Raw genomic sequence first — 19,668 nt, 5'->3', positions numbered from 1 at the left:
TCTCATTATCAACTGGATCTGTGAAATGGAAAGTGGGGCCCGTTAAGTGTGGAGCAATCCTATACTCGGAGTAAGCACCCTGAAAACTCTCCAGGAACTGAAAAGAGAGAAAAATGAGAGGAGTTGTTGCAAGTCGTGGGTATCTTGCGAACTATCTAACGCAATACAGCATGGACAAATAAAATGTTCGCTTGTTCAAGAGTCTTTTCCAAACCGCTGTGGTTCGGAATTTCCAAGTTAGTGATGTAGTCTAGGCCTCTTAACTATAAACCCGGCTACTATAATATCCTGTAATACCAGTTATAAATGTTGAAACCGGAAGTGCTCTCCGGCTGTCATAAGTTGAAATGATTGATTAACTGCTAAAAAATAAGGCCGCTAACCATGCCGTTAAACAGAATCGGAAACGACAATGTCTCCACCTGCTTCTAGTAGCATGATTCTCTTTCTGTCATTTCCTTTTCCAGCCAATACCTGGCAGCGCATCTCTAGTAGATAGTAGCTCGCCGCTGGGCGAGGTAACTTAATTCTAGTGGAGTTTGAGCTGAGCTATGGCCCTGTTTCGACGGTGCGCAACTTCGCACGAATCCACAACATCGAGCTAAAGTGCTGACGCCTCAGACTGGCAAGTTTTGTGTGTTTGAACACCCCCCACGCTTGACAAGAAAGCAATGGAAGCTGGTACATAAACTTATATACGGACACTTCTTCAGTCCTATGTGTTGTATCTTTGTGTATCAACTCATGCGGGATGGACTCATCTTCGGGGTCAGCTACAGGTCTAATGACAGGCATCGGGAGCAATCCCTTCGCCTTTACAAGTGATATCATCCCTCCATCCTCTAAGGGAGTTAGAATAATTATAATGGATGTCTTCCTTATGCTCCTGGCCATTGTCTTCACTGTGTTACGAATTATTTCGAGACAACTGAGGGGACAGAAGCTTTTCCCAGAAGATTATTTACATATTGTGTCCCTGGTAGGTCGTACATGGTCCATCCTATCTAAGCACGGTTTTTCTGACCGTAATTGCATCAATAGATCTGCTTCCAAGGCGTCGGCTGCCTTAGTATTGCAAGTGAGTCAAGTGAAGCGCAAAGGTGTTTTATCTGATCTAATCGTAGCTTTAGTGTTTGCGAGAGGCTTTGGGCATCCCATATGGCAACTGCAGATTTACCATATAACCACGTTGATCGAGGTTAGTGTTCCTCAATCAGGTGCTCTGATCACAAGCATACATCGATTAGCTCCATAAAATCGTCCTCCTGCTCATATTATTGTTCTTCATCTGCCTCAGATATATTACGCTTTAATGATTCTTTACGCCATATCTCTCGGATTGGTAAAAATTAGCATCTGCTGGTCCCTCGCGCGCATATTTTCCACGCCGCTTCTAGTTTTCAGTGCCCGCACGTTGATGGTGATGTCTGCCTTATGGACAATAGCAACAATATTCATAGCGATGATCTTCTGCCACTCGGTCGGCCTAAATTGGTCATTAGTCACCAAGGAAGGGCACTGCTTGAATCTCTCAGTCGCCTATGGTCTCCTGTCCGCGTTCGACGTCCTCGTTGACTTATTCATCCTGGTACTCCCATTTCCCACGCTCTGGAGTCTGCAGATGCCGAAAGCAACCAGGGTGGCCTTGACCTTTGTGTTCAGCACGGGGATATTGTAAGCTATCTGGATTATCAGTTTCTCTCCCCCCGTTTCTGACAATTCTCCTCCGGCATGAATAGACCGATGGTGTTCGGAATTCTACGCCCTGTTGTGATAGCGAATCTAAACCCGACAGATATTCTCTATAGCGGATTAATGGGCCATGTATGGACCATTCTCGAGAACGGCGTTGCTATTATTGTCAGCAGCAGTCCTTTTCTCCGTCCGGTCTTCGAGCGGGTTGCGAATGCATTTGTTTCGTGTGCCAATAACACAAGAACTACAATCTCTGGAAAGAATAGCACACGACATACAGAAGATGAAAGACACTTAGTTGCAGCTCCACCCGCAGCCTTTCTTGGCCATGGAAATCATGATGCTGAAAGCCTAGAGCTATCAGACTCACATAATCGGAGGCAGACCATGTGGCCTTCAAGTTCAAGTTTGGCTGTCTAGCTTCCACTGATGGTTTCAAATTTCCTTTGTGTTTGGATATGACTTCTTACTGTTCATTAATTTCTGGTTGCTTTGCTTGCCGTGTTTAAGAGCATCCATGTCCACTGTCTTGAATACGTCAAGGTTCACGGCGCTTGTTAGACATGTCTTTCTTGTTTACTATCTTTCTCTTTCTTGTCTGTTATAAGTAAGGCCTGTGTTGTGATTTTGATCTAGCATGAGACTTTTATTTATTATGCTGACACGTTTCCACTATCTCGTCGCACTTCTCGATATCTATCCCACACAATCTCAGATCTTGCAATGTGATAACTACTATTGAAATGCGGAATGATACCTCGGCTCCCTGGTGAGCATCAACAACTTAATATGCAGAGACTCTCTAATTAAACGGTGGTAACATAGTGATACATTATCTTATTTGCGTGTCGGAAGATGTCTGCTCCACAGTTCAGTGTCCACCACCAAATCATATGACTACTCAAGACCTAAGATGATCTATCACATTTGAGAGTTTCCTATAATAAGACATTTATTATTCAACCAGCAGATGTCAATTAAGGATGTTACTATTAGTGGCAAAATATCCAATAGACGGATCTAGACGAGCGATATCATAGACATATCGCAATGCTAGGAAAACGAAGATATATCGTATTCCTAAAGGGTACTACTGATAAAGAAGTGCTATGCCTGAGCAAAATCTAATCTAAACTGATTACTGTACATACGTACAACCGTATACTCAGTTATGTACAGATAAATAAGCCCGACCAAGTCCAGAATAGTCTTTATACACTCAAAACCCAATGCAAGACCCCAATCTACAACCCTGACAAAATGCTCAACACCAGCGAAAATCCATCGCGACCAAAGCCACCGCATCCAAATAGATCGACATACGATCATTCGCCGAGAACTTCCGATTTGCCTAATGGATACTAGTTGTGGCCGGATCCGTAGGATTAATATATTAGTATCCTCCTCGGCCAGCGCCTGTTCTTGTACGACAAGGTCAGTACCAATGAGATCATATCCGAGACGACAAAGCTTGCGCACCGCAACCGTTGAAACGGCGAGGAATACCAGACTCGTTTGAAATGGCCGGCTTATCTTGTAGTGTTCGCCGGACAACCGCCGCGGTCATCGTTCGCGGGCCGAACGTCCTCACTTTCAAGGCGCCCGTGACGCCGTCGATCACCAACGGAACGGTGTCCCGTACTTGTTTTGTGAAAGAGATAATAGTGTATTGAGGATGAGTTGCGATTGTCAGGATGACTGAACCCATTTTCCGTCTAGAGTAGGTTGGGGAATTGCGAGTTAAGGTGTGCTAAACTTGCGCATTGGAGTGCTCGGTAGCGTATCTTGGTGTTTTTGAAGCTGTGGCGGAGATAGATATGACGGACCATGTGTTGGCCAAAGATGCAACGTTTGTTTCTTGGAAGCTTTCGGTGCGAAGTAGGACGTCGATATAATGTTGTACATGTCATTATATCGCTGCTCAATTTCATGGTAAATAATGTTCGAATATGGCTCTGTCTCTTGTTTTTCCAATTCTGAGGTTAATATAGACCACTTGCTAGCTCCAAAAAAGTCGACCGACACGAAGGGAGAGGTTAGATAAAGGGACCGAGAGAAAGTTTAGATAAGAGAATTTAGTTAGCAGGCGGTTGGAATAGGACGCTATTTGACTGCCTATCATCTATTAACCATCAAGGATCTCAAACTATGATTGAACAAAAGCCCGGTTTAGCCCTAGAAGCAGACACTACATGACCTGTACAACGTCTGGAATAACGTGGAGTAGCCCTACCATGGTACTGGGTGCGATTCAATCTTGACCCCAACCTCTTCATGAAACTATTGTTCATCTACGTTGTGCTTCCTACGTCGTCATTGATCAGACAGGCAGTCATACTTCCAATACGTCTGGTTCTCATTGTTGGATCAGAGTGATCGGTTTGGTGCTGGTTCAGTCACGGGATCTTGTCTGCCCAAAAAAAGCAAAACGGAGGACTTCAATGGTTCTTCAACATCATCACATCAATATTTTCGATCCACTCTGCCGGGTGGCACAAGAGTCCGTCTTCAGTCCATCAAGACAATCAGAGCTTACAGATTCTTCCCCTTTCGAATACGAACCCCTGACTCTCCACCAAATGAAATCGATGCCAGCGTCTTCCACGGTGGGACTGGCGAAACTCCGCCAATCGCCTTAATGCATTTTCAGATGGATAAATATTTTCCAGCTTTTCCAGCCAAGCAATGATTGACTGGCCAGTTGCAAATCCAACGGGAACCACATTGAAATGTTGACGGCCGATCAGCATTTAGTTGGGCTTATCCTGCGCCATGCCAGTGATGATGCACTGTTAATGGAACCAAGCAAGCAATAGTGTTACAATTTCGAGGAGATAGTATTCTTGATTTAGAGACTTTCATCATTTATCTCTGTGTCCGTTTACCAAGTTCCATCTTTCATTTTGCCTTTCCGTTTCATGCCCCGTTCTTCCATGAAACAGCTCGCCACGTCACTCGCCTGCGTTTCCTTTAAGCGAACTAAGACGAGCTTTTCAAAATAAGAAAGGTCGCCGTCAATGTCTTGCTCATGGCTGTCTACGGAAGTTCGCATGTACCCCAAGCCAGATTGACCCACATGGACAATCTACCATACCATCGCTGGATCCACCCAATCTGGGGGTATCACCTTGGTCTAGCATTTCAATGTTGGGTTGAGATTTGTACTGAGAGTCCGGTCATTTTCCGGGCACGTCATCTACTTGATTGCGCCTCTCCGATGACGCCGGCTTCTTTGTTTTCCTGAAAGGAACATCGGCGGAAGACCTGCAAGGGTTTGCAGTAAACCCTGTAGGTTACGCGATACTCGAGCATAAACGCCGACACGGAATAGAGACCGCAATCAAATCAAAAGTACGTATTCCATGTGTTACGGTTCACACGGCTGAAGAAAATGTCACGCTGGGGAGCCATGGCACTGGTGGCTAGCAAATCAGCTGAGCCGTGCATGAAATATCCGCACTAATATCTCTACTCTGTCCTATCATCGCAGGTTCTATAACACCATTTGTCAGGACTTATTGGAACTAACTGATGCGCCTAGCTGGCGCTGCTCCAAGCCTCATACGTCCCGCATGGCTGCTTACTTGGGTCTCTGCACCGCAAACCCCGCGAATCGGAATGGAACAAGGCTCAGTCCCTCGTGGCCATCGGAGGCCACAGGTCAAGTATCCAGTACCATGGGTGCGAGACATTCTATTCACTAGTGCCCGTAAAGTCAGGAACGATGTAGCATTTCGAAGAAGTCAATTCAGTGGATATTTAAACACTTTCTTCCAAAGATAAACTACCCTTTTCTCCCCCGGGCCCTTTTCATATATACCCGGAACATTGTCTCAATCTATTACAGGCGCTCGTAAAGTGAAAGGCGCGTTCAGCCGACGAGCAAATCAAAGGTCGTCTCTCGGACTCTTATACTTTGATATACCATAACCAGAAAAGCTGAGAACACGTCAGACTTTTCATGAAAACACCAAGCAAGCCTGGCTGTCCCTGAGTTGGTCTGGTTCAGGTTGGTCTGATCTCATAGTACTTATATATAGCTCGATCACCGCCTGTTCCCCATTCATCCTCGCCATACTTTAATCCAGGACTGCATCTCCATTGCCATCAAAATAATCGCCAAAGCAAGTGTCACAATTCCTCTAGGTTAAACGGTGACTCTGCTCGTTGCAAGAAGTCGAAGGCTGAATCACAAGAGTTGGGGTTCATACACACACAGTTCAAGCGAGCGTAGTAAGGTGATTGTCAACAAATATTTCACATCAACATGAGAGCACAGCATGCAAAGGACGATCGTGCCAGCGCCGCGACAAACCCAAAACTGGAACAAGACCCTATCGAAAGAAGAAGGTTACAGAACAGGCTGTCCCAGAGGAATCACCGTGAGTATATCTCTTCCACTTGAATAGAGAGCATGGCTCTAACACCACCTTTCAAAGGTCGCAAAATCCGAGATCGAATTGCCAAACTACAGGAACGGGTTATCGCGAGTGAACTCAGAGCAGCGGCGAGCCTAAACGGTTGGGGTTATCACCATCCTACGGCACCGTTGGGAGGAGTCCCGACATCAGCGTATGATGTCGACAGAAAGGTTTTATCGCCTGCTGCCGAGATTATGCCTGCGATGAGTGGTCCTTATCTGCCTGGTTCGACGGGTACCTACTATCCTTACAGCACTCTGAGTCCAGCATCTACCCTACCACCGCAGCCCTCACCAACCTTTCCGCAGTACGAGGCCACTGCGAAAGAAGCCGATCCATCGAGCTCATTATCGCCGTCTGTCCTCACAAACAGTAGTGTATGTTCTCCAGACGCTGGCTCCTTAAATCTGGACATGGCAACGAATGCCTCGAATAACTACGTCCCACCGGACATGAATGGCCAACTCCAGACTGATCCGTGGAATATCTATACTCAGAACTCTCAATCGAGCTTCTATTATTTGACCACTGGTGTGTTCCCGTTCCGTCCCTACATCACATAAGTATTATGAATCAATTCTGACACTTAATAGAGGCATCACTGCCACAGATCTTGCAGATGCTAGACAATGGAAATATGAAGCCAAAGGCAGTTATTCTGCTTCAACCAAGTTCCCCTCTAGCAGGAGTTCCACCGCCGCCTACATCTCAACCTCCCTCGCCAGTGGAGCAAGTACCAGCCACCAGCTCGTTCACCATGCAAGGCCTGACATGTCATTGTCAGAATCGAAACTTCCTATCTGAGTCTCCCGTCAACTGGATACATCCGACTGCCTCCACAAGTATTTGTCCTTTACATTCTTCGTCAATACTGGATAGCTATCAACAGAAGCTGCAATGAAGCACAATTCTGTCCTTTGTCAGAAACCGGGGATTTTCAAATAATCGGCATAGATAAGGTGTTAATGGTACATGGGTGTTATTCAAATTCTAGTTATCTTTCCTAATCCAAATTTATTTCTACATACAAAGTATCCTCCCTCAATACAAGTAGAAAGTAGAATTACTCATCCTCTCAGCCCAACAGCCCGTCCCAAGAAAACACGCTATCTTCAATATTAAGCCCAGCCACCAAACCTACAATCTCCAACCGGGGAAGCCTCCCGCCCACCTGTCTCAACGAATAGGAACACCTTCGCATTACCCCATTTAAGCACTTGAGAGAAACGCCAAGATGGATCTTCTCCACCTCATGCAGCCCATACCACAACTGACTGTCGATATCACATCTCTCAAGTCACGCATGTATATAATGCCTGCTTTGGTTTGCCATCGAGTCTTTTTTTTTCTTTTCTGGGTGTGGTCAGCTGTGGGGTTCTGGTGATTCCAAGTCAATATAATCTAGATCGGTGTCTTACTGTGAGTAAATGATCGCTTCGTTCTATATGTCTGTGTATGTGGGGAAAAGGGGATAAAATAAATCTAGTAAAGATTATTGATATTTTAAACTAAAGAAAAATACTATAGACGATTTAAATCCCTTTATACCCTGCTTCTTCTATTCCTCCTGCTTCTTTTCTTTCCTAACAGTTACCTAGTAATTCGGTACTGGTACTTCGTCCAACTATAGGTCCGTGATAGAGCGATGTGACAAATCGCCCATCTATGTGATCCGATCCTTTGCAACTGATAGGGTATACCTCCAGCTCAAGAGTCTACAAGATTTATCAGTCCCCGCACAACCACCACTCCATTAAGCCCCTTACAGACTCCTCGATGTAATGCTCCGTAACAATCCGCTCTTTTACGATACCAGCCTTGTTGAGAAGAATGTTATGTTGGAAGTATGATACTGGGTGTGTTTTTCCAATTCTGGTCTTTGCCGTTTTTGGAATTGTTGGGGTTTGAGGTGAAGATTGAGAAGGGCTGTTTTCTTTCACCGTGTAGTGCGGAATCTGTTTCTTTTCGTTAATGGAAGTAGGTTCTATTACCTGCTTGGGGAAGGGAAGTCTTGTTTACTATAGCTGGGTAATGGGTATTGATTTGGACCCACATGTTCAAGTGGAGGAGATTTGATATATATGCGGACGCTGTCTGCAGGATAGAATCAGATTATTTCTTATTTCTATCAATTATGCTGCATGAAAATATCTCGGAAGTAGGTCATGTAAATAAAGACTTAAATGTTACAGGAAAGACAGCACCAATCAAGAGAGACACCAGGCCACCCAAGTTTTACAACCGAACGCATATATACTCCCCTGGTAAAGCAAGTCCATGCAATCATAACGAACATTTCCTAACGCCCAGTACTAAATCCCACACGGCATATGATTAGCTCCACAGAGGTGGATGAATATACTCCGCAGCTCGGTCAAGAATATTGGGCATGGTCCACTCCCCGCTGGTGGAACTCTCGGGCGTCGGAGGCGGAAGAGATCCGACACTGGGCGTCATGGCGGCAGAAACAGGCGGTGCCAGGTTTTGCATGGATGCTGTAGCTGGGTTCAGATATGTGCCATGGCCAGTTGGCAATTGGCCATGGGAGCTGAAGGCGGCTTCAAGCTTGTCCAGCGCGCGGAGTGTCTTAGTCAAGGGCTTAGCCCACTGAGTCTGCGTATCCATTCCGACGGCAGCCGACGCAGGGGAGGCAGTGCTTAGGGCAGCGGGGCTAGTAGCTGTTGTGTTGGTGGTGGTGGGAATGGCCGCATTGAAGCTTCCGTTGCGATCTGTCTGGGGAAGGCCAGACGCATCTCCCTGACCAAATAAACCTTCCTCGTTGGCCCGTTCTGCAATGATCATCTTCATCTCACGTAAAAGAGTCCAGAAACGGGGGTTCGTCTTCGATTCTTCTGTGACTGCGAGTAAGAAAACCGAGCTGATCGCTCGCTGCAAGGCAATCCAAGACCGGGACGCATGGGAGCTAACGGTGTGCATTTCAACATAGGCCTCGACCGTGGTCATCAAGTTGCTAACGCAGTCGGAACGCATGCTGGTGGTGAGCGGGTCGCTGGGGTCGGCCGTCATTTTGAGAGCCGGCCGGAGGAGCTCAGAGGCGAAGTAAGAGGAATGTAGCTTCAGCACGACTCTTTCAAGGTGTTCGGATGTAGAGAAGCAGTACTTCCGGTCACGCAAGTAAGGCTTCGCCTCAATCATGATGTGTTGAATCCTTTCTTTGTATGCATGGATGGTCTTCTGGCTCAGCTGTGCGTGAGGATTGAGCATTCGGCTGCGCACTACCTCCAATGCCAGTTGTATAACCCGGCAGAGTGTTTCAAAGTACGAACATTCGCCAGGCGTTGAGTCCTCTTTGTAGGCTATCTCTGGTTGGCAGACGGCCGTGGTTGATGGTCGATCGTAAGAAAGCGAGAAATGGCTGTCCTGCCAAGCCATGGACCACCTATGCAGTGTTAGAATCATCATAAATCGCAAATCATAGATCATAACGGCAGGCGCAGGTATACTCACCAAACATGTCGCCTACGGTATCTCTCCGCTGCGGAAAAGCGGCTTGATTCAACATGCAACCCAAGCGCAAGCCCCATTCGAAGGGTCATGCCTGGCATTGATTAGCTAGACTGGCGCAGGATTGGGCATGATAATATTTACGTACCGAGAAGAACATAGGAAATGCCGGGGTTCATATTATAGGACAAAACATTGCCAATCACAAGGAGGGTCTGAATCGCGTCTATTGTCGGCTGTGACAAGAAGTTGGTCATTCGAAGACACTGGTACGAGCAACATACTGGGTCCAGTAAGTAAAGCTGTTCGCAGATGGAAGTGGAACACGACACTCACCATAAACTTGAGACGTTAACTCTCTCTCCTTCCCGGGCAAATCGGAGGACTGGCAGCCGGAGGCCAACACAGCAAACAACAAGCCGAGAAATGCTATGGAAACACCGAATGGTTTTTGAGCTTGATCGTTATCTGAGCGGTATATCCCACCGGTGGCCGTCCTAGTCCGCAACAGAAGATCAAGGTGCATCTCAAAATTGGGTATGTCCTCGAGAACAGGATAGATAGCACCTGCTATGTCCCGGTAGTAGTAAAAAAACCTAGCCATAGTTCAGCATAAGAGCCAACCAAAAAGACGGAACAGATTCTAGAAACATACTCCTTGCACTGCTGATCACTTGGGAGTGCGCTGCAAACAGCGCTGACATCAAATGTGGACATATCAGACGACCACAGGTCGACAAATGGATACGTCGCAGATTCATTATCAAGCCCCAGTTTCGGCAATATGCCACCTTCCAGCAGGGCTTGCAGCTGATCTGACCCGGACTTGTTGTTCAATATGTAAGCAAGTACCGATCGAGATCCCAGGTGGACAGTGCCCTCGCCCAACGTGTTCGCCGCATGGATACCCTCTCGCTCCGGAGAAGCGGCTTTGGACCGGATACTGGCATCACCGCTCTGCACGCTACCCGTCTCTAATGAGGAGGCTTGTCCTTCTTCTGCCTTCTCAAGCCCGACACGGAGATTGTTAATGGTTTGCTCCATCTCCTTCAGCCTAGTGCGCACATTATCCCACTCCTCCCGCGGAATTGAGACTCGTCCGGCAGACGTCAACGGGTTCGATCTCGCCACGCCAGGTTCCTGTTTTAACCGGATAGGTGTCTCAGCAGATCCAGGGAGCCCGACGCTTTCCGATCCACCCGGCGTCGCTGCGGGACTGTCGCGATATTGGGAAGGGCCCGCGGCGCCCATGATGCGTTTTTTCGAGGGCCGTTCGTACGAGCAGAGGTCGGCATGGTCGCGCTTGACACATCCGTCACACGGGAGATTGCGATCGCATTTAACTTTTCGCGCATGGCAGGGATAGCACGCCTTCGGCTCACGCGCTTTCCGTTTCGTTCGGATAATCGCATCGACTTGGGATTGCGGGAGGTCGGAGACGGGTCTCGAGGGCGCAGCCGTCATGTCGGGGCCGTTCACCGACGGCGAGAACGACATGGACGGCTGATATGGGGACGTCATTGAGGTCTTGAAGGTTAAACTGGAATTACTTGGATTGCTATAGTGCAGTGCTGCGATTCAACTTTTTCGGTGTTTCAATTCATGCAAAGAACGGATCACATAAGAGGCGGATAGACTGGATACAGGGCGGTTCAAATTGAGGTGGTCACTTTCGAAATTAAATCGACGGGAGATCCATAGTTCTAAATAATTAAATAAATTAATTTCGGTAACTTCAACACTTGGCAAGCTTATCGAGAATTCGTAAGAGGAGGTCGAGGAGACAAATGCTACGGTCGGTCGCACTAACTTGGCCCAACTATCGGCGGCGAATGACTAAGGCCGCAAGGGAAATCACCACGTGACGAGGAGCGGGGAACTTCAGCAGCCGACAAAACCCTAACCAAACGATTGGGCAATGACGTTTAGCTTTTTAGTTGTACCTAGGTTAAACAATTCAGTTTCTTCCGAGTCTTGTACTAGATCAATTTTCTCAATAAAAACTTTATTAAACATCTCCAGATGTGTATCGTCTATATTAGTCATGGTATATATAATCCAAGCATTCAATACATGTCACTCGTAAACCCCAACCATCGACCCAGGTGCCAATTCTTTCGAAATACCGAAATCTAGGACACAGGAAATCTATGTCTAGTTCAATGTAGCAAGACCTTTTGTGGCATGGAAATTAAGTGCCGGGTTCACAGAGGAAAGCTTTTAGCTCTTCTCGACCTTCCCGGTATTCTCTTCATCTTCGTTGTAGGCATATCGCGAGAAGCGGCGAATAGACTCGCCCTTGAAATAGAAAACATAAGGAATGGCGCAGCAGGCCAACGCAATGAAAGCCAGCAATGTACTAGCCCATTGGTCACCCAATCGGTCATACATCTGCTCAGTAAAGAGCACTGTGGACGCTCCCCATATAGACCGGAGAAAGGTCTTTGCGGCAAGGGCAGATGCTGCTTGATGCTGGTACGTATCGACTACAATACCGTTAGTAATTAGCCTTTAGGAAGTAGAGGGCAGGGAAAGCTCACCAAGGTAGTTGTTCGCCGAGTTGTACAGGAAAATAAAGCCGAAACCTACCGGCCAGCCACCGACGGCAGGTCCGAACCAGTGGATCTGCGGGTACGATGTCCATGCGAAGATAAAAAGTCCAATAGGAATAAACCAGCACGAGAACATCATAGGGATCAGGCGTGCCTCTGCTGGGGGCTTTCCGCCATACTTTGCGTACAGCGATAGATAGTGCTTGTTAATAAATGGAGAGCAAGCCGCGCTCATGATGACACCGATGGCCAAGGGAATGAACATAAGACCAGTCGATCCGGCACTCCAGCCTTTTCCACCTTGATACACGATTGGGTACCTAAAGAATCATGTTAGAGTGTGGTACAAGCGGTTTGATATGAACGTGAACTTACGCAACGAAGAACATGTACAGCAGGCCATACAGCACGGACATGTAGATCGAGATGAACAAGACGATGGGTTCCAGAAACAAGAGCTGGAACGGGCGGAAGAAGAATATGCGCAGTTTCTCACCCAGCGGCCGAGAATCTAGTTCCGTTTCGGTCACGTACTTGGAGTCGTTCTGCGTCTTCCTGAGTTTCTTGGCTCTCCGTTTCAGGATCGTTGGAGCATAGGTTTCGGGCACAGTGAAGGTGATCAGCACCCAGGCGACGAATGCAAGGATCAACATCAGCCAGTAGAGCCATCTCCACCCGGCCGCATCAGCCAGGTAGCCACCCGCGAGCGGACCAATGGCCGGACCAAGGAAGGGGCTTGCAGAGAAGGCCGCCATAGGGACACCGCGCTCTTCATTTTTCCACAGATCCGCTAAAGTACCACCAACCAGAGTCATCGGGGCGCTAAAAGCAATGCCGTCAATTGCTCTGCACACGATGAGAGTCCCGATATTCTTCGACACCGCACAAGGAATGATGAAGATAACCGCTATGAGGAGTGTGAGGGCATAGACCGGTCTACGGCCAAACATCTCTGACATGGGTGCGAACGCCATTGGACCTGACCAGTCAGTACCTGAACAAGCGAGCGATGACCACAACACACGTACCAACACCAAAACCAATGACAAAGACCGTGACGACAACCAGACTGACTTCTCGAGAGACACCAAACTCTTCAGCTGGTCCTTCTATATCGGCCGTAATAACACTACTTGCGAATGCGACGACGAAGCAAGTAAAAGCAACCACCATAGTACAATACCATTTGAACGCCTTGGACCAATTCTTCGGATTTTCCGGGTCGTCGATAGTAAATGTTACTAGCTTCCAATCCTCCATTTTCCCTGAAGCAGCAGACCGAACGGGCTTGATGATTTGACCCGCAGCGGTTTCTGTTGTGTATTCTTCTAGATTGGCATCGCGGGTGACTTGGCGTACAGGTAAATCCAAGTAATCGGTGTCTTGCCCGGACCCTGAGAGGGTCCGAGCTGCATCGCTTGAGCGTCGTAAGTGATTGTCTTGCATGTTTGTTCTGGACAGAACACTAGGTTAAGCAATTGACTGATTCGATGGAAAGGCTATCATCAAGCCTTGGAATGGGGCATACGTGCCTCTTATATAGAAACGCATGGCGCAAGATTAAGGCGCAACCCGTGGATACGCAAACGCAATTCCTGGAAGCTAAATTAAGGGGCGCGAATTTTCCAAAAGATACCAGGTAGGAAAGATGCCCAAGATGGCAGCGCACAAGCTCAGCCTTGCATCCAGTTTCCTATCAAATTGCCCGATTTGGAAGGTGGGTCGCTAACCGCATGGGGAGATATGCTACGATGATACTGCTTATCACAACGTCTGATCGCGACTTGATAACCACCTTCCCGTTTTCTCTCTCTGCCAAGAATATCTCGTTCGGTGTTCTATTTTTCTTCTCTTTTCCACTCTAATTCTACCAACACATACATACTTACATACATACTTGCATTGGCTATAGTTGTATGAATCCATTGCCGAACAGAGTTTTGCCCCACATTCTACACCCAATGTATCATCTATTGGTTTACATCTATCCTACCTAGTACTTTCACGGCGTTGTCACTTATTATCCGAGTCAGCTCTTACGCGGCCATGCCATTAGTTATAAGTGTGAAGTCTGTGTATACACTAGGCTTAACGAGGTAGTCCATATGATATCACTGAGTCTAAACTGTACTCTTTCCAATTACCTGCCGCTTATGTAGATCTATATGTATATATATGTATATATATCAGTGTACGAGTTACTTTAACAGCCTTATCAGTGTTGTAGGATCTACCACGGTGCATGAGTATCATACTCGATAGTGTAAAATACAGACTCCCTATTATGACGTAAGAAAGACAAACGTACTGTCAGTTCCTGGGCTAGTGCTAACCGAAGATTTCTGTCCGGATGCGATATCCGTGTGGATAGCACCGGTTGCTTTTATCGTGTACATACTATAGTGTTGAATATAAAAGTTTGAATGTCTAGATCCGCTGCCAAGACCCTTGGCACCACGCCATTTTCATTATGTCATCGGAATCCCGGGTCACGGAGGGTATTACCGCATAAGGAAAGGTCCCTCCCGATCAGGGTGTGTCATGAATTTCAGTTTCAATTTTTTCTCTACTCTCTCTTTGACTTCTCTTGCTCCAGGTTTTGCTTGTTGCCCGTGAGCTTTAATTGGAGTATCCACTTGACAATCCATGGGGACAGTGTCAGACGGAGATTGTCTCACTTGAATTCGATCCCAAGCAATGTGGACGTAGAGTACCCCATCCACTTTGCTCACGCTATGGGTTCTTCTCTTGACTGGTGCTTTAAAGTCAACCTCTGTGCTTTGCTTTAGTCTAGAAAAACGTTCTTCCAAGGTCGAGAACTTGGACACGGCCACCATGGACCCATACTCCAGACTTTTAAAGCAATGTCATCCCCATCAACAAGGTGGACACGCGCTCAGTGAAACACTGGGTCTGCCCCGTAGTATGAACCTATCTTCGTACAACAGAAATGTATCTGACTATCCCAAACCCCCCATCATGACCCTTTGTGTGTACGAAGAGCAATGCATAATGACCACAACCAGAGGCAGAACATTCCTCCAGGGGGAGGATTTCTCCGGGGCAATGGCCCCACGTGACTGATAAGGGGAGGTGATAAGCCGAAATCGGCCTAGCGCGGGGCCTTTTTCCCACGCCTCCCAAAAAGAAAGAATTAATTTTTAGACAGCAAGACGGACGAGCAGCTCAAAGCCCGTCGCTGTGCTCCTCATCGCCAGTCGAACTACTAGTTCGAGGTGTGTACCTGTACACATCTCTTCCAACGACTTGGACCTCTCCTCCTGAGTGTCCTATCTTATTCTTCTTCTCCTTCCTCCTCCGCCTCTCTCGTTCGCCTCCGTCTCCGTTGAGTCATTTCGGGTCCCTCCTCCAGGTTCAGAATGACCTCCGCTTCCTCCGCTTCCACCTTTCTGGCCCTCCCCGGGTCTGTTGCCTTCTCTCGCTCCCGGGGACATGCAATTGCGGCCAGCATTGGAGCTCAAGATGTTCGAGCCCAATGGATTCACTACGTTCATGCTTCTCAACCCTTGGATGAACCGCAGCAGAACGTTCTGAAGCAGCTCCTGCAATATGGTGATATCACCGACATCCCTCCCTCCTTCAGTGCCGAGGACGGCCAGTTCGATGTCTTCTACGTCTTCCCTCGGACGGGAACCATTTCCCCATGGAGTTCACAGGCCACCGGTATCGCTCACGTCTGTGGCTTGCGCAAGTATGTCGACCGTATTGAGCGCGGATTGAAGATCTCGTGTCTCCGCGCTAGCTCCGCAGAATATAAGTCGGGTTTCCAGGATGTCTTGCACGATCGCATGACACAGGTTCTGGGCCAGGAAGAACCTGACCTACACCTGATGTTTTCCGAGCACAGTCCTCTTCCCCTTGAGACCATCCCCCTCCACGGGAGCGACAAGTCTCCGAAGGAGGTGTTGCAGGAAGCAAACAAACGTTTAGGGTTGGCTCTGGAAGAATCTGAAATTGAGTACATTGCGGAAGCCTATGGTCCCAATGGCCCTATTGCCCGTGACCCTACCGATGTCGAGCTCTTCATGTTCGCACAGGTCAACTCGGAACACTGCCGTCATAAGCAATTCAATGCTTCCTGGGTCATCGATGGAAAACAAATGCCCAACAGCTTGTTCGCGATGATCCGGAATACACACAAGAAAAACCCAGAGTACACAGTCAGTGCCTACAGCGACAATGCTGCTGTTCTTGAGGGCGATGTCGCCGCTCACTGGGCTCCCGACGCTACCACTGGGGAGTGGAATCATACGAAAGAGATTGTTCACTTCTTGGCTAAGGTCGAAACCCACAACCATCCTACGGCGGTATCCCCATACCCTGGCGCCGCAACCGGCTCTGGCGGTGAGATCCGTGACGAAGGTGCTGTCGGACGAGGCTCAAAGCCCAAGGCAGGTCTTGCCGGATACTGTGTCTCCGACCTGCAGATTCCTGGCTTGAAACAGCCATGGGAACTGGATGTGGGCAAACCGAACCACATCGCTAGCAGCTTGGATATCATGTTGGAGGCTCCCATTGGTAGCGCGGCTTTCAACAACGAATTCGGACGGCCCTGTATATCTGGCTATTTCCGTACTTTGCTGACAGAAATTGATATTGGCAATGGCCAGAAGGAAGTTCGAGGTTACCATAAGCCCATCATGCTTGCCGGTGGTGTCGGAACTGTCCGGCCCCAGCATGCCATCAAGAAGCCAGAAGTTGTAAAGCCTGGTGCTTTCCTCGTCGTCCTTGGTGGGCCTGCCATGCTGATCGGTCTGGGTGGTGGTGCCGCCTCCAGTATTACCTCGGGTGAAGGTTCTGCTGAGCTGGACTTTGCTAGTGTGCAGAGAGGCAACGCTGAAGTCCAGCGGAGAGCACAGGAAGTGATTAACGCTTGTACCGCTATGGGTGATAACAACCCTATCAAGTTCATCCATGACGTTGGTGCTGGAGGTCTCTCCAACGCCCTTCCCGAACTGATCCATGATTCCGGCCTGGGTGCCACTTTTGAACTTCGCGAGATTGACAGTGCCGACAAGAGCATGAGCCCCATGCAGATCTGGTGCTGCGAAGCTCAGGAGAGATACGTCATGGCTGTTGGGGAGGACTCCATGAACAAGTTCACGGCTATTGCCAACCGTGAGCGTTGTGGCTTCTCCGTTGTTGGTCGTGGAGGTGGAACGTCCGAGGAGGAGAAGAGGCTCGTTCTCATGGACAGGGACTCGACCGAGTACCCCAAGCCTATTGACTTGCCCCTGTCCGTCCTATTCGGAAAGCCTCCTAAGATGACTCGCGTCGTTGAATCCCGTAAATTGAAACTTCCCGCCGTCGATGCAACCCTTACGAAGTACCTGCCTGCTCTTGCACCCAACCATCTTGAGCTCATCGGGGAGGCTGCCAACAGAGTACTCTCTCTTCCCGCTGTTGCCTCCAAATCTTTCCTCATCACGATTGGTGACAGAACAGTTGGTGGTCTCACTGCACGCGACCAGATGGTTGGTAGGTGGCAGACTCCTGTGTCTGATGTCGCTGTCACTGCCACAGCATTGCTTCAAGGAGTTAAGACTGGTGAGGCCATGGCCATGGGTGAGAGACCAAGCCTTGCCTTGATCTCTCCTGCTGCTTCGGCACGTATGGCTGTTGCGGAGTCACTTATGAACATTGCCGCTGCCGATCTGGTTGACCGTCTCAGCCACGTGAAGCTCTCTGCCAATTGGATGTCCGCTAGCAGCCACCCAGGTGAAGGTGCCGCCATCTACGAGGCTGCAGAAGCCATTGGAATGGATCTTTGCCCCAAACTTGGTATCAGCATTCCTGTCGGAAAGGATTCCATGTCCATGAAGATGAAGTGGACTGATGAAGCCTCTAAGCAGGCGAAGGAGGTTACTGCGCCTATGTCTCTTGTCATCTCGGCTTTTGCACCGGTTGGCAACTACCGCAAGACCTGGACTCCGGCTCTTCGTCGTCTAGAGGACGTCGGCGAGACCGTCCTTATGTTCGTCGATCTCTCCTTCGGCCGCAAGACTTTGGGAGGCTCTGCCCTTGCTCAGGTCTTCAACCAGGTGGGTGACGACTGTCCTGATGTCCGTGATGTTGAAATCTTCAAGGACTTCTTCGATGCTACTCAACAATTGCAGGACGCGGGCATTGTCCTGGCCTACCATGATAGATCTGATGGTGGTCTGTTCACCACCCTTGCAGAGATGATGTTTGCCGGTCGTTGCGGTGTCGAGGTCATGCTCGATAACATCTGCCCCAGCTCCGGCACGAAGGATGTCGTGGAGACTCTGTTCACTGAAGAGCTGGGAGCTGTGTTCCAGGTCCGCAAAGAACACGAGATCCAGTTCCGCTCCTGCTTTGCCACATGCGGTCCCCCTGCTGGCCTGATCCACAAGATTGGACGAGTTTCCGAGAGAACCAAGCAGAACCTTGCCATTTACCACGGACACACTTTGGTGTATCGCAACAACCGTGCCAACCTTCAGCAGACCTGGTCCAGCACTTCGTACCATATGCAGAAGATGCGTGACAACGCTGCTTGTGCTGATCAGGAATATGCCAACATTCTTGATGATGCCGACCCTGGTCTGTCATGGAACCCAACTTTCGACCCCAAGGATAAGGCTCTCCCTATGCTCACCAGCCTGACCTCGATGTCTCCTTTCAGCAACAAGCCTCGCGTAGCTATTTTGCGTGAGCAGGGTGTGAACAGCCAGGCTGAGATGGCTTTCGCTTTCAACATGGCTGGCTTCTCCGCCGTCGATGTCCACATGACCGACATCATCTCTGGACGTGTGTCTCTCGCCAGCTTTGTTGGCATGGCTGCCTGCGGTGGTTTCTCTTACGGTGACGTGCTTGGTGCCGGTCAAGGTTGGGCCAAGTCTGTCCTGCTGCACGAGAACACTCGTTCCGAATTCCAGAGCTTCTTCGAGCGCCCTGACACCTTCGCTTTGGGTGTCTGCAACGGTTGTCAATTCCTGTCTCGTCTGAAGGAGTTGATCCCCGGCGCCCAAAACTGGCCCAGCTTCGAGCGCAACGCCAGCGAGCAGTATGAAGGCCGTGTCTGCATGGTTCGTGTGTCGGACCCTGATCCCTCCAGACCCAGCGTCTTCTTCCACGGCATGGACGGCACCTCGCTGCCTATCGCCGTCGCCCACGGCGAGGGTCGTGCCTCCTTCTCCCCCTCTTCCAATGTCACCGCCCAATCCTTCGTTCAGGAAGGTCTCGCTCCCGTCCAGTACGTTGACAACGCCGGTCTCAAGCCAACCATGAAATACCCATTCAACCCGAACGGCAGTCCCGAGGGTATCGCCGGTATCCGCAACGCCAACGGCCGTGTCCTGGCCATCATGCCTCACCCCGAGCGTACCGTCATGGGCGGTATCGCCAGCTGGCTGCCCGCCAAGGCCCAGGAATGGGGTGACATCGGTCCCTGGGGCCGTGTCTTCTACAGTGCCAGAAGATGGGTCGGTTAAAAGTTTGAAATTTTCTTCACTTTAGTAGCTGAAACTGGATTGTATATGCTTGGCCATATC

The 19,668-nt window shown here is 49.0% G+C and overlaps 4 protein-coding genes across 4 annotated transcripts; 2 read left to right on the top strand and 2 right to left on the bottom strand.

Moving 5' to 3' along the window:
• Positions 1 to 6,109: 6,109 nt before the first annotated feature.
• On the top strand, positions 6,110 to 7,017 carry xanC (transcription factor xanC; the record flags this gene model as incomplete). The annotated part of the gene is made up of 2 exons (XM_023236852.1): positions 6,110 to 6,647; positions 6,710 to 7,017. 2 exons carry the CDS (start codon positions 6,110 to 6,112, stop codon positions 7,015 to 7,017), a joined length of 846 nt encoding a protein of 281 aa, XP_023091789.1.
• A 1,433-nt stretch (positions 7,018 to 8,450) lies between these two features.
• Positions 8,451 to 11,102, bottom strand: AO090102000387 (putative C6 transcription factor; the record flags this gene model as incomplete). Its single annotated transcript, XM_023236851.1, has 5 exons — positions 8,451 to 9,516; positions 9,585 to 9,675; positions 9,730 to 9,864; positions 9,918 to 10,177; positions 10,237 to 11,102. The coding sequence occupies 5 exons, from the start codon at positions 11,100 to 11,102 to the stop codon at positions 8,451 to 8,453; spliced, it is 2,418 nt and encodes an 805-aa protein (XP_023091790.1).
• Positions 11,103 to 11,801: 699 nt separating this feature from the next.
• Positions 11,802 to 13,579, bottom strand: AO090102000388 (MFS transporter; the record flags this gene model as incomplete). Its single annotated transcript, XM_001822525.1, has 4 exons — positions 11,802 to 12,067; positions 12,122 to 12,453; positions 12,509 to 13,112; positions 13,162 to 13,579. 4 exons carry the CDS (start codon positions 13,577 to 13,579, stop codon positions 11,802 to 11,804), a joined length of 1,620 nt encoding a protein of 539 aa, XP_001822577.1.
• A 1,934-nt stretch (positions 13,580 to 15,513) lies between these two features.
• Positions 15,514 to 19,608, top strand: AO090102000389 (phosphoribosylformylglycinamidine synthase; the record flags this gene model as incomplete). Its single annotated transcript, XM_001822526.3, has 1 exon — positions 15,514 to 19,608. One exon carries the CDS (start codon positions 15,514 to 15,516, stop codon positions 19,606 to 19,608), a length of 4,095 nt encoding a protein of 1,364 aa, XP_001822578.1.
• Positions 19,609 to 19,668: the final 60 nt, after the last annotated feature.

Source organism: Aspergillus oryzae, chromosome 4, assembly GCF_000184455.2.
Source record: "Aspergillus oryzae RIB40 DNA, chromosome 4".
Classification (NCBI taxonomy): Eukaryota; Fungi; Ascomycota; class Eurotiomycetes; order Eurotiales; family Aspergillaceae; genus Aspergillus; species Aspergillus oryzae.
The sequence above is the reverse complement of the archived record's forward strand: the minus strand, read 5'-3'. Positions and strand labels throughout refer to the sequence as shown.